Source organism: Babylonia areolata, chromosome 6, assembly GCF_041734735.1.
Source record: "Babylonia areolata isolate BAREFJ2019XMU chromosome 6, ASM4173473v1, whole genome shotgun sequence".
NCBI classification, from domain to species: Eukaryota; Metazoa; Mollusca; class Gastropoda; order Neogastropoda; family Buccinidae; genus Babylonia; species Babylonia areolata.
In genome coordinates, this window is record NC_134881.1 from 16,098,751 (window position 1) to 16,113,750 (window position 15,000).

The 15,000-nt window shown below is 44.2% G+C and overlaps 1 protein-coding gene and 1 pseudogene across 2 annotated transcripts in view; one reads left to right on the forward strand and one right to left on the reverse strand.

The window, feature by feature from the left end:
• LOC143282782 (myophilin-like) overlaps nucleotides 1-9,831 on the forward strand; it is a 36,983-nt gene extending 27,152 nt beyond the window's left edge. Inside the window, exons 2-4 of the mRNA XM_076588548.1 lie at nucleotides 4,010-4,149; nucleotides 6,010-6,220; nucleotides 8,197-9,831. Coding sequence (XP_076444663.1) covers nucleotides 4,010-4,149; nucleotides 6,010-6,220; nucleotides 8,197-8,382 — 537 coding nt within the window. The 3' untranslated portion in view covers nucleotides 8,383-9,831. The remainder of the gene's footprint in view (nucleotides 1-4,009; nucleotides 4,150-6,009; nucleotides 6,221-8,196) is intronic.
• Nucleotides 9,832-14,184: 4,353 nt separating this feature from the next.
• The window catches only part of LOC143282783 (myophilin-like), a 46,319-nt pseudogene continuing 45,503 nt past the window's right edge, over nucleotides 14,185-15,000 (reverse strand). The window contains exon 5 of the transcript XR_013055304.1: nucleotides 14,185-15,000. This exon is cut by the window's right edge and continues 1,368 nt beyond it. The product of XR_013055304.1 is annotated as a myophilin-like (transcript).

Consider the following 15,000-nt stretch of genomic DNA (forward strand, 5'->3'; position numbering starts at 1 on the left):
CCAACAGGATAGGGGATAGGGGATACAGTGAAACAGGTCAGTCATCGGTTGTGGGGGGGGGGGGGGGGGGGGGGGGAGCACGCGCGCACCCACACACACACCACTCATACTCCCACTCAGGAGTGAAACAGTATTCAAAGGGAGCAGAAAGAGAGAGAGAGCAACCTATGAAAATAATAATTTTACGACGAAAAAGAACCCAGTATTTGAACGCTCAAAGCTTATTATGCATGCGCCTTCTTCTTAAACTAGAGAGAGAGAGAGAGATTGAGATCAGGCAGTTCAACGTTCTTTGTGAGGAAAAGGACGGAGTAATAACCAGTGAGAGAGCGAGCTTGCGAGAGACGAAGAAAATAGCAAACGATATTAAATGATTTTTTTTTTTTTAAGAAAGGAATGAACGCGAATATATGTTGTTGTTTGGGGTTTTTTTTCCCCAATACAACAGATAAGAAAAACCACCCTTCAAGCACACACACACACACACAAAACACAAAGAATGAAGAGCACTTCAATGGTGAACAAGGGAATAAAAATAATAACAATTAAAATTAATGAATGCAGAAGCAAGTACGGCGATGTGTAAAGGAAACACTGAGGATGGGCAGTGTATGTGGTGACGATGTCACAACAGCTGGACTTTTTAGGAAAACAAAAACAAACCAATAACCCCAGTTTGCCAGTGAATTAGCAGGATAGGAGCCTGCATGGAAAGGAATGCAAGGTGGGGGGTGGCGGGAAGTGGTGGGGGGGGGGGGGGAGACCCCAACGTGAACTGCGCTGATTAAGAATCCGCGCAGTTGCCATGGAAAGCGCACGTTCAGAGAAAAAGAAGGTCTGTGCAGGACTGTCGTCGTGTTCGCCACGTTCGACGTCGCACAACACTTGGGTCTTTTTCCACTGTGCAGCAATACAGGGCCTGGTTTTTCGTTTAAACGCTTCGGGGTTGAGCTGCTCTGCTTTATTGTGTTGTGCACGGGGCTTATGATATGCAAATGATAGCAAGTCTTTCTGTCTCCCTACCCCCCCCCCCCCCCCCCCCCCCCCCCCCCACACACACACACACCCACTATTCCTCCAGTAACGTTTGTTGTCCTGGTCCTTTCTCTTTTCTTCGCTGCCGCTTTCGTCTTCTTCTTCCACTTTTCTTTCTGTCTCCCCCCCCCCCCCCCCGCCCCCCTTTAAATCGCAAACCCGCCAGGCCTCACCTTTTTCTCTCTGTTATGTGCTGGGGGTGAGGGGTGGGGGAGAGGGGTGGGGGGTCAGTGCACAGAGCTGAATACAAATTCCTGCACAGCTCAGTGCTGGGTGGGGTGCAGCTGTCTTTATATAATTTTGGCGCGAATTTGTGTGGTTGGGAGTGTCATATGGGTGGCTGTTGAAACCGGTTGTGTGTATATAATGATATAATTATATATATATACATATATATATATATATTCTTTTTTTTAATATCTAGGATCTGTCTGTGACCACACACACGCACACACACACACACACACACACGCACGCACACACACACACACACACACACACACACACACACACACACACACACACACACACACACACACACACAAAGTTTATTTTTCTAGGGTATTGAGATAGGCACAATAACAAGAATGTTTCTTTCCACCGGCAGCCTTGGAATGAAAATAAGAAAGAAAAAAGCACGAAAGTAGAACAAAAGAAGAGAAATTTGGCTAAGGAAGATGATGAAGAAGAAGAAGAACTTTAGAACAAGAAGAAAAAGAGATAGGATTTACTTCAACGAGACAAGAATGCTTCTTACCCAGCCTTGTAGTTAAAATCGAGCAATGAAAGCACGAGAGAGAGAGAAAAAAAAAAGGAAAGAGAAAATTGGTATTGGAGGAAGAAGAAGAAGTTCAGGAGATGAAGAGAGAGAGAGAGGGGGGGTTGACTTCAACGAGACAAGTAATTATGCATGGGTTTGACACTTTCCTTTACAAAACGCCATCGTGTCAACCTGCCTCCATTCAGATTTGTTCCACACCTGTGGATTGTGCAGCGAGTCGCCGTCATCACATCGTTTTCTCGTCCTCCGCCACTTGGAGCGAAGAAGAGAAAATAAAAGAAAAAAAGGAAACGAAAAATAGCAGCAAATATAGAAAGAATAAGTACTGTTTCGCCTGTCGAGAGTTACATTTTAAAAAAATTTTAAATCTCTCTCTCTCACACACACACACACACACACACACACATACTCTCTCTCTCTCTCTCTCTCATTTATAAGTAGACAAGTAAATAGAATATATATATATATATATATATATATATATATATAATATCCGCCTCTTCCCCCACTCCCCCTCTCTCCCTCTCCCAATTTCTCAAAGCAGAAAGTACAACGAACAACCGCTCTGACAGTTTGAATTCTTTGTGTTTCACTAAACGTGGTTCCATAATCCTCTAAAAAATAAATGAAGCCTCTAAATTTGGGATTGACTGGGAGATCGTGCATTGAGTGCTGGATGTTTCTTTGCTTGTTTGTTGTTGGGGTTTTTTAACGCACTGTAACAATGCTCAGCCTGTCAGGTGTATACTCTGGTGTGGCGACGAAACGACGCTCAAGGGAGGGTGGTGGGGGGGGGGAGGTACTGGGGTTAGGGGTGGTGGGAGGATTGAGGGGGCTGCGGAGGGCGAGGGGTGGGGGGTGGTGGGGGTTAGCTCGACCTTTTACGGCATTGTGGAAGACCTTTGAACGCGACGCGACGGATAGGATGGGTCTGGGGGTTTGGGCCGTGTCCTGTGTTTGCCCTGGCGGTGTGGGGAGAAGGTTGTGGGGGGTGGGGGTGGGGGGAAGCTGGTTACCTCCCTTTTTTGGACTCGTGTCAACTCAACTCTCGCTCTCTTTTTCTCTGCACATCTGTCACCCTCTCTCTCTCTCTCTCTCTCTCTCTCCCTCTGTCTGTCTGTCTGTCTGTCTCTCTCTCTCTCTCTCTCTCTCTCTCTAGTTTAATTATTGTGTTCTTCGAACTTCGTGCTGCATGTATTATGAACTGTTCACACACCCCTTCATTAGGGGCCATGGCCTGTAATGAATAAATCATCCGCGTCCGTATCTCTCTCTCTCTCTCTCTCTCTCTCTCTCTCTCTTTGTCTCTCTCCATCCCTCTCTTGCCCTCTCTCCCCCACCCCCCTCTCTATCTACTGACCAGAGGCTTGTTTTGTCCTCATTAAAACTATGCCTGTTGAAAGACGCCCGGACTTTGTTTATCACCACCACAAAGCCTGGTCCTCTACAGTACAGGACCCAGACAGAGCCGCAAGGGAAGGCCGGGTCGGTCCTTAGGGTTATCTGCCCCTGGCCCCTTCACTTAGTGCTCATGTGTGCACGTCTTCGAGAAGCTTAAGTCATGGTGAGCGAGAGATTCTCACCCTCCCTACCCCACCCCCAGCCCCGAGACCCCATACCCCCTTCGAGTTATCTGTTCTCTCAATTACAGTTTTGGGGGTCATGTTTTGCCCACAAGGAACTGCTCCTCTTGCAGCCAGGAAGAACCTGCCTGATGGGGTGTCCGCAGATAGAGCGAGACTGGCTGACCCGCTTGTGCTCTGCATGCTGGCTGTCCGTTTGGAGATTATCGTGTTAACAGACGTCTTTGCGACGTGTCTTTAGTGAACAGTATTGATAAATGAATTTGGTGTTTATATTATGATATGTTTGAGCAGACTGTAGGCTCGAAGCTTGTGCTGCTCTGTGTTTGATACATGGTGTGTTTTTTGGTTTTTGTTGTTGCTGTGTTGCTGTTATTGTTGTCGTCAGCTTTCATTTTCGTGCGTACCGATCAAGACTTGTGTAAACCAACAGACGCAATCTGTTACAGCAAGCATCCTTTGATTATTGTATGTTCAGCTGTAGAGAGACGAAAGCTGCTATACAGAATCTTATGAGTGCATGTTGTTTTGTTTGTTTGGGTGTTGTTGTTTTTAACCTTTGAAGAGACAAAGAAAGAAGCTGGCATGAAGGTTTTTTGTGTGCTTTCAGATCAATGCCAAGTACGAGAAAGGCCTGGCGGCGCAGTGCATGACCTGGCTGGCCGGGGTTGTGACTGACGAGAACATCGACACCAGCGGAGATGCGGATGCTGTCTACGAGTGCCTCCAAGACGGCTTCGTCCTGTGCAAGTCTGTGTCACTTATTCGTCTCTTGTGTTCTTTTGTCTGTTCATGTCTTCTTGCTTTTTTTTCCCCTCCGTTCCCTGCACGTCTGTCTGTCTAACTGTTTCCTCGCCCTCGCCTTCTCCTCCCCCCCCTCCTCCCACCGCTGTTCCGTCCCCACCTTCCCCCCTTGTCCTCCCCCGCCCCATCTTCCCTACCACTATTTCTCTTTGTCACAAACACGCAGTCACATAAAAATACGCCACACTTTCCCCTCTTCAGTTCTTATATGGCCCCCTCTCTTACGGAAACAACCTCTGCTACCTCTTCCCATTAGACAACCGAATTTTTCAAGACAATAAAGAGGAAGAAAAAAGGCATTAAAAAACCCCAACTTGTTCACCACATTGATGCTTAAAGATGTGTATATTACTCGTCAAATTTCGAATGACAATAGACGAGCTGCAGTTGAAGGATAGGGGGGAAAATCCGAAGCAGTTCTCGTTGGCAACAGTTCCTTCCTGTTCTTCTCATTAGGCTAAAAACCAGATTACCTTGTCCACCTCTGTTTGAAAACCTGTGTGTCTTCTTTGACGCCAAACTCTTCGTGAACGAACAAGGTAAAAAAAAAAATAAAAAAAAGGGGGAGGGGGAATCTGTCAAGTTCTGACACATCGTAAAGTTCGATTCACCACTGTTTCCATATCGCATGCAAGCCACAACAACATCAGTTTCATTTTTCATGTCCAGCCGACAGGCCTTCCTTGTTATCAGACTGATAAACTTATGGAGAAAACTGAAGGCTGAGATGATTAAAAAAAAAACACACCAAAGACAAAAAACCCACATGTGTTGCTCCTATGTTCTGATCAAACGTTACTCACTGGCTTCTCGTCTCTGAGAATAGCGTTCAAAATAAGAAGCATGCGATACATACAATGTCGAGGCTGAATATAGTCCGTAGTACCTCTGTCAGATCCTTCAACTCCACACTCCCATATCGCGCGCGCGCGTGTATGTGTGTGTGTGGATATTTTCAGCAATATTGACAACAAAAAAACAAAACAAAAAGAAGAAGAAGCAGCGACCACTGTGAACTAAAGGGATTCGGTGGCTTATTTATCTATGTCTATCTATTTATTTATCAATTAATCAATTGATTAATTCATTAAGCCCCCCCCCCCCCCCCCCGCCCAACCCCTTTGGGGATGCCGATGGTCTTTCAGTATAAATAGCATCCCCGCCTTCTGGAAATTCTGTGCTAGAAATTTCCTCTTTTCTGTCACTCTGTTTGTTTCTGCCTTATTTATTTCTTCACTGTTGTCTCCTTTTTCAGCCTTCCCAGTCCATTCCCCTTTCTTTTTTCAAGCAAGCCTTGACACTTTTTTTTTCTCTTTTCCAATGTCTATGATGTACACCTGTGCTGTTTCGCTCTGGCGATTAGGTAGTGAGATGTAAACACTGGGATGGGCACTAGCTGCCCATTCTGCAGTGTTATTTGCCAATATTTGTGTATTTTTTGTTTGGCTTTGAAATATTGTTTTTTCCTTTTCTACGATTTTTTGTAATCTGGGGATGATGAAATAAGCGGAATGGCTGGCGACCTCAGCATGGCCAAGTCTTATTTGCCATAAGGAGCTAAATGGTTGGGATACTGTGTCATGAACTGTGTTTTGTGTGTTTGTCTTAGTGTTGTATTTTTTGTAGATGTGACAGTTTTGTGTTGACGCGGTTGAGCATTTGTATTGTTTGACAGTTCTGATATGGCTCTGTGCGATCGGCTGGACTATAAGCAACAAGAACAAAAACAACTGATTAAGTTATTTATTCATTTATTTGTTTATTTATTTATTTGTTTGTTCATTCATTCATTCATTCATTTCACAGACTTGCGGACAAGCTGAAGCCTGGCTGCGTGGGCAAGAAGGCCCAGAAGAAGGAGACGATGACGTTCAAGATGAACGAGTCCGTGGAGATGTTCACAAAGGCCATGAAGGCGCAGGGCATCCCTGACCACGAGGTCTTCGCCGTGGCCGACCTCCGCGAGAAGCAGAACATGTGGCAGGTCATCACAATGTTAGCGACCGTCGCCCGCAAAGTGAGTTTGGGTGGTGGTAGTTGGGGAAGGGGGGAGCTATTTATTATGTTTACCGTAGTATGTATGTATGATAGTCAACCGTGTTCGACTAGGACCATCAGAACTGCAGAGGAGGTAACTGCTGTTCTGACTATCTGGGCTGGAATTTATTATAGCGGAGAGTGTCTTGCCCAAGTTACATCCCCACTCTCTCGGCAAAGAGGGTTTTAGGACAGTCGGCATTGGGGATGGTTCCCAAAGGCCAACTAGCCCCCACGGCTGCACCACAAAAGCGATAATGACACGTAGCACTCTTGACATGTATCGCTGGTGAACTACTGTTGCTCGCAAAGTGAGTGAGGGTGGGTGGGTGGAGAGATACATTATTTTACTGTAGTGATAATGACTTGTAGCCCTGTTGTCACATAGCGCTTGTGAACCGCATTAGGAACCGTTGTTCGCAAAGAGGCTGGGAGGAAGGGGTGGGTGGGTGGAGACAAGTATTATTTTACCTTTGTGATGATGATATGTAGCACCATTGACACGTAGTGCTAGTGAACTACATCAGTTCGCTGAGTGAGTGGGGGTGTGTGTGTGGGGTGGAGAGATTTATTATTTTACCGTAGTGATAATGACACGTAGCACTATCGACACGTAGCGCTGGTGAACTACATTAGGAACCGTTGTTCGCAAGATGAGTGGGGGTGGGGGGAGACATTTATTAGTTACCCTTAGTAACGGGCGCAATAGCCGAGTGGTTAAAGCGTAGATGTGCAGACCTGCTTAGTGCCAGAACCTCCGTGTGTATACGCACTCAGAAAATCAAATACGCACATTAATGATCCAGTAATCTGTGTCAGCGTTCGGTGAGTTATGAAAACAAGTACAGACCCAGCATGCACACCCCAGAAAACGGAAGTGTGGCTTCCTACATTCTGGGGTAAATAAACAAAACGGTCATACACGTAAAATGTTACATGTCTGTCTGATTGTGTATGTGCGCGTGCCTGAAATCTGAATGACACAGGAAACGAATGATGAGCGTCCAATGGCAGCCATCAGTCGGGCTCTACCTAGGAAAACAGCCTGTTGTGCAAATGACTCCGCGTTTGTAGGGCGCTTAGAGCTTAGTTTCCGACCGCGGATCAGCGCTTTATAAGTATCCGTCAGTCTCTGTGTTCCTAAAGCACCCCCTTCTCTCTCTCTCTCTCTCTCTCTCTCTCTCTCTCTCTCTCTCGGTTCAGGGGAGATAGCACTTTTTAAACAGTGACATAAGTTGACGGGATTCTCTCCCTTAGTTAAAACGTCCCCCTCCCCAGAAATGAAACAGTATTGGGGAAGAAGGGAGGGAGGGAGAGTGAGGGATGTGTAGCCACCAACTAGATAACGATGGTGGTTTCAGAGCCGGACCATTTAATTACATGATGATAGGCTTTTTGGGGGTTTTAAAAAAAAAATTTATAGAGCGAGACTTCATGATGAGGGTACTTTCAAATCGAGACCCTTGAACTGCATGATGATTGTTTCAGTCAAGAGCGAGACCACTTAACTACATGATGATGGTTTCGGAGCATGATTTTGATGGATGATGATGACGATGGTTTCAGAACATGATTTTGATGGTTTCAGAGCGAGACTATATATTACTTACGCAATGATGATGATGATGATGTTTAGAACGAAACCATTAATTTTATAATTACACGATGATGATGACGATGATTTTTAGAGCGAGGCCATTTAACAACACGATGATGCTGATGATGATGATGACGATGATTTCAGAGCGAGGCCATTTAACTACACGATGATGATGACAATGATGATGATAATGACGATGGTTTCAGACCGAGGCCATTTAACTACACAATGATGATGATGACGATGGTTTTAGAACTAGACTGTATTTACATCATGATGATATGATGATGGCTTCAGAGCGAGGCCATTGATGATGATGACGATGATGATGATGACGACGATGACGATGGTTTCAGAGCGAGGCCATCAGCGGCGGGCAAGTTAAGGGGTTCGGTCCCAAGGAGGCGGAAGCGAACAAGCGGGAATTCACGGAGGAGCAGCTGAACCAGGGGAAGAGCGTCATCGGCCTGCAGATGGGCACCAACAAGGGAGCCAACCAGTCAGGTGTCACCTTTGGCAAGAGCCGTATGATCACGGACTGAAGGGAGGGAGTCTGTTGTCCTCCGCCCTTCTCTCTTATCTCACACACCTGCTGATCAGATTTTTGTTTTGTTTTGTTCTTTTTTTTCTTTTTTTTTGTTTTGTTTTGTTTTTGTTTTGACTGCATCGCAATCTGGACCAAATGTTGTGTAAAAACAGGATTCCAATGTTTTGTTATTGTTGTTGTTCTTTTCATGAGGATGATGATGAGGATTGTATTTTCTTTTTCTTTTCTGATTTCGAACTGTGTTTATTCTTGGTTTTTTTCGCTTTATAATATTGTTCACTTGTACGTGGTTGATGATTTTATATACAACCAGTCGCCCTTTTCTGTTTGTTTATTGTTTTTTTCCTTGCAGAAATATTATGGCTATATATATATTTTTTAGACTCGTGTTGGGAAGGCAATATCCTTGAAGAGGCGGCCACAGCTGACTTGTCTGGTCGACGTTGCGAGTAGATTTTTTGTGCTGCAGCTAAACCTCCTTTTTTTGGGTGGTGTTTCTACTGCTTTATTCAGTTTATTTACATCATTCACTTAGGGTTTTGGGGGGTTAGGGTATCATTCTGACATCAGACCTTGCAAAAGAGTAAGATGATAAGAGTTTTTATCTTCTCATGCTTGTCATTGAACACAAGTGGGAACTCGTAAGAAGTGGGTTACCCAGTCATAGTTACCATTTTCACTTTCGGTGTTTTGAACCGCATGAATTTTTCAAGCTGTCTGGCTACGCTATAACTCCAAGCCCCCCCACCACCACCCCCCCACCTGCCCCAACCCCCTTTTCTTTCCCCTAAAGTCTGTTGCTTCGGATTCTAATAATTACAGGGACCAATCTGCGGGCCTTTTCTCTTGGCATTTTAACGTACTCTACGAGGGTTTTTCGTGTCAATGTTTGGGCGGCATAGGATAGTAATAGAGCAGTACGTTTCATGCATAGAATTATATCAGAAGCGGGGAGGACTTTATCGGGGTTCATTGAACGAGGAGTGCTGGGAAGCGTTTCCAGTGGGTTTTACTTGTCGTGGGGGACCGGAACCAGTTTTCCAACATGAGCTTTGATTTCGACAGCCGTTTGTACAGTTTTTGTGCAGAAGATGGGCATTTCAGGTCTCCCATGTGGTTTTGTAGATGCAGAAGAGTATTTCATTTTTTTTCTACCATCCAGTTGTAATAAATCGAGACTGATTTAGTGGTGCTATTATGTTTCATACTAGTTTCTTTGACCCCCCCCCCCTTCCTCCCTTTTTCTCGCACACGCGTACACGCACACACACACACACACACACACACACACCACACGCACACTCGTACACATGTGTTCTTTGCATTTACTTAGCAGAGGGATTTCATTCTCTAATTCTGAAATAGTTTGGAAATCTCGATCAACTTGGGACAAACCCAGTTTCTGAATTTGTTCACACTGTCCCCTTCCAAAAAACAACAAAAACAGTTGTCACGGGTTTCATAATGTAATGGGGAAGGATGCAGAAACTAAAAACAACCATCACCCAAAATACTTTGTTTCAAAAAATATATGTGTTTGTGGCAGCCACAGAGAGCTGTTTCCTTTGAGAACCTTCCAACACCTGCAGCATAAAATCATGTACATGTCAATTTTAGCATTATCCAGTAAAATGGTGATGGTCTTTGCATTGCAAAAGAAAAAAGAAATGTCTGTGATTGGTTGGTTAATCGTCGTTGGTCTATGCATTGTTATTTGTTGAACAAACCGGGGCCAAACTGCGCGGGGTTTTTTTTTCTAATTTTCAGAAAAAAATATATATAACATACAGATTATTTTTGTCTGTGTTGCGCATTGTGCTTTAATGCAAAAATGAAAAAAATGAATGTTTCTGCCATAACGTCAATAGAAATATCAGCATGATTTTTTTTCTCTAGCCGTCTTCTCCACACAAAGGGACTTTTTAATGCCTTACTTTTTCAAACAGCAGTTGTCCCCCGCTATACTAAGTACAATAAAGGTTATCTTCCTTGTCAGTTCAACTGCCAGTGGTGGTCTGTTTTATTACGTTCCTTCTTTTTAACTGAGTGTCTGGCTTATTCGTTCTCTCTCTGTCTGTCTCTCTCTGTCTCTTCTCTCTCTCTGTCCTCTTCTCTCTCTCGTCTCTCTGTCTGTCTCTTTCTCTCTCTCATCCAACTCAAGGTTTGGTTTCTATATGTGTGTGTGTACAACACATGCATCCATGCAGGTCGGTGGCCTCACATTAAAAGTTCGGAGTTCTCTCTATCTTATGATCGCATGCCCACTTGCTCTTGTTCAGTTCAGCTTTATTCAGATGCGTCCGTGTTCGTTGTACATGCATGCACACACTTGCAGGTACACAGCACATGCGCACCCACTTACACAATCACACACACACACACAGACGTACGCACACACACGCACGCACGCACAAACAAACCAACAAACAAACCCAAACTGAGCAGAATACAAACACAAAGAAGCCAAGGCAGTGACGGCAAGAGTAATTCACAGAAACTTACTTTGTTCGGAGGTGGTTTTGTACTAAAAAAGCACACCACGTTTTTCAATCACATGACGGAGAAAGGCCTGGCCTGGACCAAGGGAGCTAACCAAGTGCTCTGATTGACTGAGTGAGTGAGTGATATGGATACTTATATAGCGCCTATCCTCGGTCGGAGACCAAGCTCAAAGCGCTTTACAAACATGGGATCATTTACACAACAGGCTGCCTACCTGGGTAGAGCCGACAGACGGGTGCTACTGGGCGCTCATCATTCGTTTCCTGTTTCATTAAGTCAGATTTCAGGCACACACACACATACACACTCGGACAGACATGTAACATTATACGTGAGTGACCGTTTTGTTTATTTACCCCGCCATGTAGGCAACCGTTCTCCGTTTTCGGGGGTGCGCATTGCTGAGTGTGTTCTTGTTTCCATAACCCACCGAACGCTGACATAGATTACAGGATCATTAACGTGTGTATTAGATATTCTGTCGTGCGTATACACACACGAAGGGGGTTCAAGCACTAGCAGGTCTGCACATAATTATGTTTACCTGGGAGATCGGGGGAAAAAAATCTCCACCCTTTACACACCAGGTGCTGTCACCGTGATTCGAACCCGGGACCCTCAGATTGAAAGTCCAACGCTTTAACCATTCGGCCATTGCGCCCGTCTGCTCTGGATTGTTCCAGCCAACATGAATTGATTACCTGCATGTCTTTTCAGACCCCGGTTTAGTTCCTTGGGAAGGTGTGCACTGCATGCAGGTCTGACGTTTTGTGTCGCAGCCGTTGGGAGCTGTCGAGTTCAAGTCTTCAGCCTTGTGCATTGTTCCTTTGCTACTGACCACCTTCGTTGTGGTTTGTTTGGTGTGGGCACGTTGTATACACGTTGCCGCGAGGATGGTGTGTGTGCGTGTGTGTGTGCGTGTGTGTGTGTGTGTGTGTGTGTGTGTGTGTGTTCGAGAGCAGATCTGTCTGTCTTATTTATTTTATTTTATTTTATTTTTACCATGCATTGATATGATTTTGATGTTTGTTGTTGTTATTGAGTGATTCTTAAGTAAGTTGTGTGAGTGTGTGTGTGTGTGTGTGTGTGTGTGTGTGTGTGTGTGTGTGATAGTGTGTGTGTGTGTGTGTGTGCGTGAACGTGTATGTATGTATGTATGTATGTATGTATGTGTGTGTGTGTGTGTGTGTGTGTGTGTGTGTGTGTGTGTTTACGGGTGTGTGTGCGTGTGTATGTGTGTACATGTGTGTGTGTGTGTGTGTGTGTGTGTGTGTGTGTGTTTGAACGTGTATGTATGTATGTATGTGTGTGTGCGTGTGCGTGTGTATGTCTGTACGGGTGTGTGTGCGTTTGAATGTGTGTACGTGTATGTATGCCTGAATATATGTATGTATAAATGTATGTATGTATGTGTGTGTGTGAAAGTGCATGTATGTATGTGTGTATGCATGTATGAATGTATGTATGTATGTGTGTGTGTGTGTGTGTGTGTGTGTGTGTGTGTGTGTGTGTGTGTGTGTGAACGTGCATGTATGTATGTATGTATGTGTGCATGTATGAATGTATGTATGTATGTATGAATGTATGCATGTATGTATTTGTGTGTGTGTGTGTGTGTGTGTGTGTGTGTGTGTGTGTGTGTGTGTGTGTGTATGTGTGTGTGTGTGTGTGTGTGTGTGTGTGTGTGTGTACACATTGTATGCGTTGCATGAAGGCGTGTGTGTTCCAAGAAGAGCAGATCTGTCCGATTTTTACTCACGATACAATTGAGGTAGTTTTTTTTGTTTGTTTTTTTTTTTTTTTTGTTCATTACCGAGTGATTCTTGAGTGTGTGTGTGTGTGTGTGTGTGTGTGTGTGTGTGTGTGTGTGTGTGTGTGTGTGTGTGTGTGTGTGAGAGAGAGAGAGCTTTTATCGGATATTTTTTCCAAGTCCCAGACTCTTCGACGATCGAAACTACTTTTACTCCCTTCGTCTTTGTAAACCAGTAGGGAAAACGAGACACACGGTAACCCTACCCCTCCCTACACCCCCCTCCGCCCCCCTCCTCCGCCCTCCCACACACACACTTTCCCGTTCAGCTGCTGTTGCATGATCGGTTTATTTGTCTGTCTACCTGCTTGTCTGTTTATTCATTCGTGTGTTTGTGTTCAGACTGTATTTCTCGTCACGGTGGTTGAAAGTTTCTATGTATGTGCTCAGGCACTGAACTAGGACATCAGGCTCATCAGCAGAAACTCCCGAGCCATACTCAAGTCAAACACTCAGTCTCCTCGGTCTCTCGCTCAATCTCGTCTTGACTCATTAATGTATTGCTCAGTGTACACCAGCACACACTCATTCTCGTCTTGACTCATTAATGTATTACTGTAACACCAGCACACACTCATTCTCGTCTTGACTCATTAATGTATTGCTCAGTGTACACCAGCACACACTCATTCTCGTCTTGACTCATTAATGTATTGCTCAGTGTACACCAGCACGCGCTCATTCTCGTCTTGACTCATTAATGTATTGCTGTAACACCAGCACACACTCATTCTCGTCTTGACTCATTAATGTATTGCTCAGTGTACACCAGCACACACTCATTCTCGTCTTGACTCATTAATGTATTGCTCAGTGTACACCAGCACACACTCATTCTCGTCTTGACTCATTAATGTATTGCTGTAACACCAGCACACACTCATTCTCGTCTTGACTCATTAATGTATTGCTCAGTGTACACCAGCACACACTCATTCTCGTCTTGACTCATTAATGTATTGCTCAGTGTACACCAGCACACACTCATTCTCGTCTTGACTCATTAATGTATTGCTCAGTGTACACCAGCACACACTCATTCTCGTCTTGACTCATTAATGTATTGCTCAGTGTACACCAGCACGCGCTCATTCTCGTCTTGACTCATTAATGTATTGCTGTAACACCAGCACACACTCATTCTCGTCTTGACTCATTAATGTATTGCTCAGTGTACACCAGCACGCGCTCATTCTCGTCTTGACTCATTAATGTATTGCTGTAACACCAGCACACACTCATTTTCGTCTTGACTCATTAATGTATTGCTGTACACCAGCACAGGCATAATTACACACACACACACACGCGCGCACGCACGCACACGGATATATATATATATATATATATATATGATATATATGCGCGCATGAGGCGCGCGCAAACACACACACACACACACACAAACATACACACACGCGCGCGCGCAAGCGCGCGCTTGTGAACGTAAAAGACAAAAATAACAAAGCAGGCAAAAAGACCACGTGATGTGTAGCCCAGTTTGTAATATCCGTAATAAAAAATAGAACTTACAACGATACTCACAACTATTGCGAAAAAAAACACAGACAGCAGCACAAGTCACGTTGAAAGCTTTCATCAGTCACATTTCTCTGGGCCGGCTTCCACCAGCGACAGTAGCCGAGCTAAGTTTGCATAGCCGCTAATCCGCCCAGGGACTTATTTATAACACTGAACGCTAAGCAAACGTAGAGTTGCTAAGAACGCTTGTGTAAGCCAGCCCTGGCCTTCACATTGAACCTAATCAGTCAGCATCAGTCATGTGACCTTTTTCATCGCCAACATCAACATCGAAAAAGGGAAAATGTAAAATTGGCAAAAAAAAAAAAAAAAAAATCTGAGTAAAAATGATAATAACAAGCACAAAAAACCCCAAAACTTTTGAACTGCTGTTTATTGAAGGTTTCACAATGCCATAAATAACTCTCTTCTTTTTTTGTAAATCCGTTTCTATTAACATTATGCTGTCTTATAATTTCTATCAACGTAATCGTTGATGTCATGAAATGATCAGAGGCTGGAAAGACTTACACAGCTGTGTGTTTTATGTCTTGTTATTCTCAGTGAATGGTCACGTCTTCCATGTCTATCTTATCTCAACATCAGGAAAGTCTTGCGCATTATTATTATTATTATTATTATTATTATTATTATTATTATTTTAACAAAACAAGAAAAATCTTTAGCAGCACAACTTGCAAATGTTCCGCAGCACAACTGCTCATTTAATCAAAACCTGTCAAGTTCATTACCCGCTCGAAATATCGTTTTGATAGAATA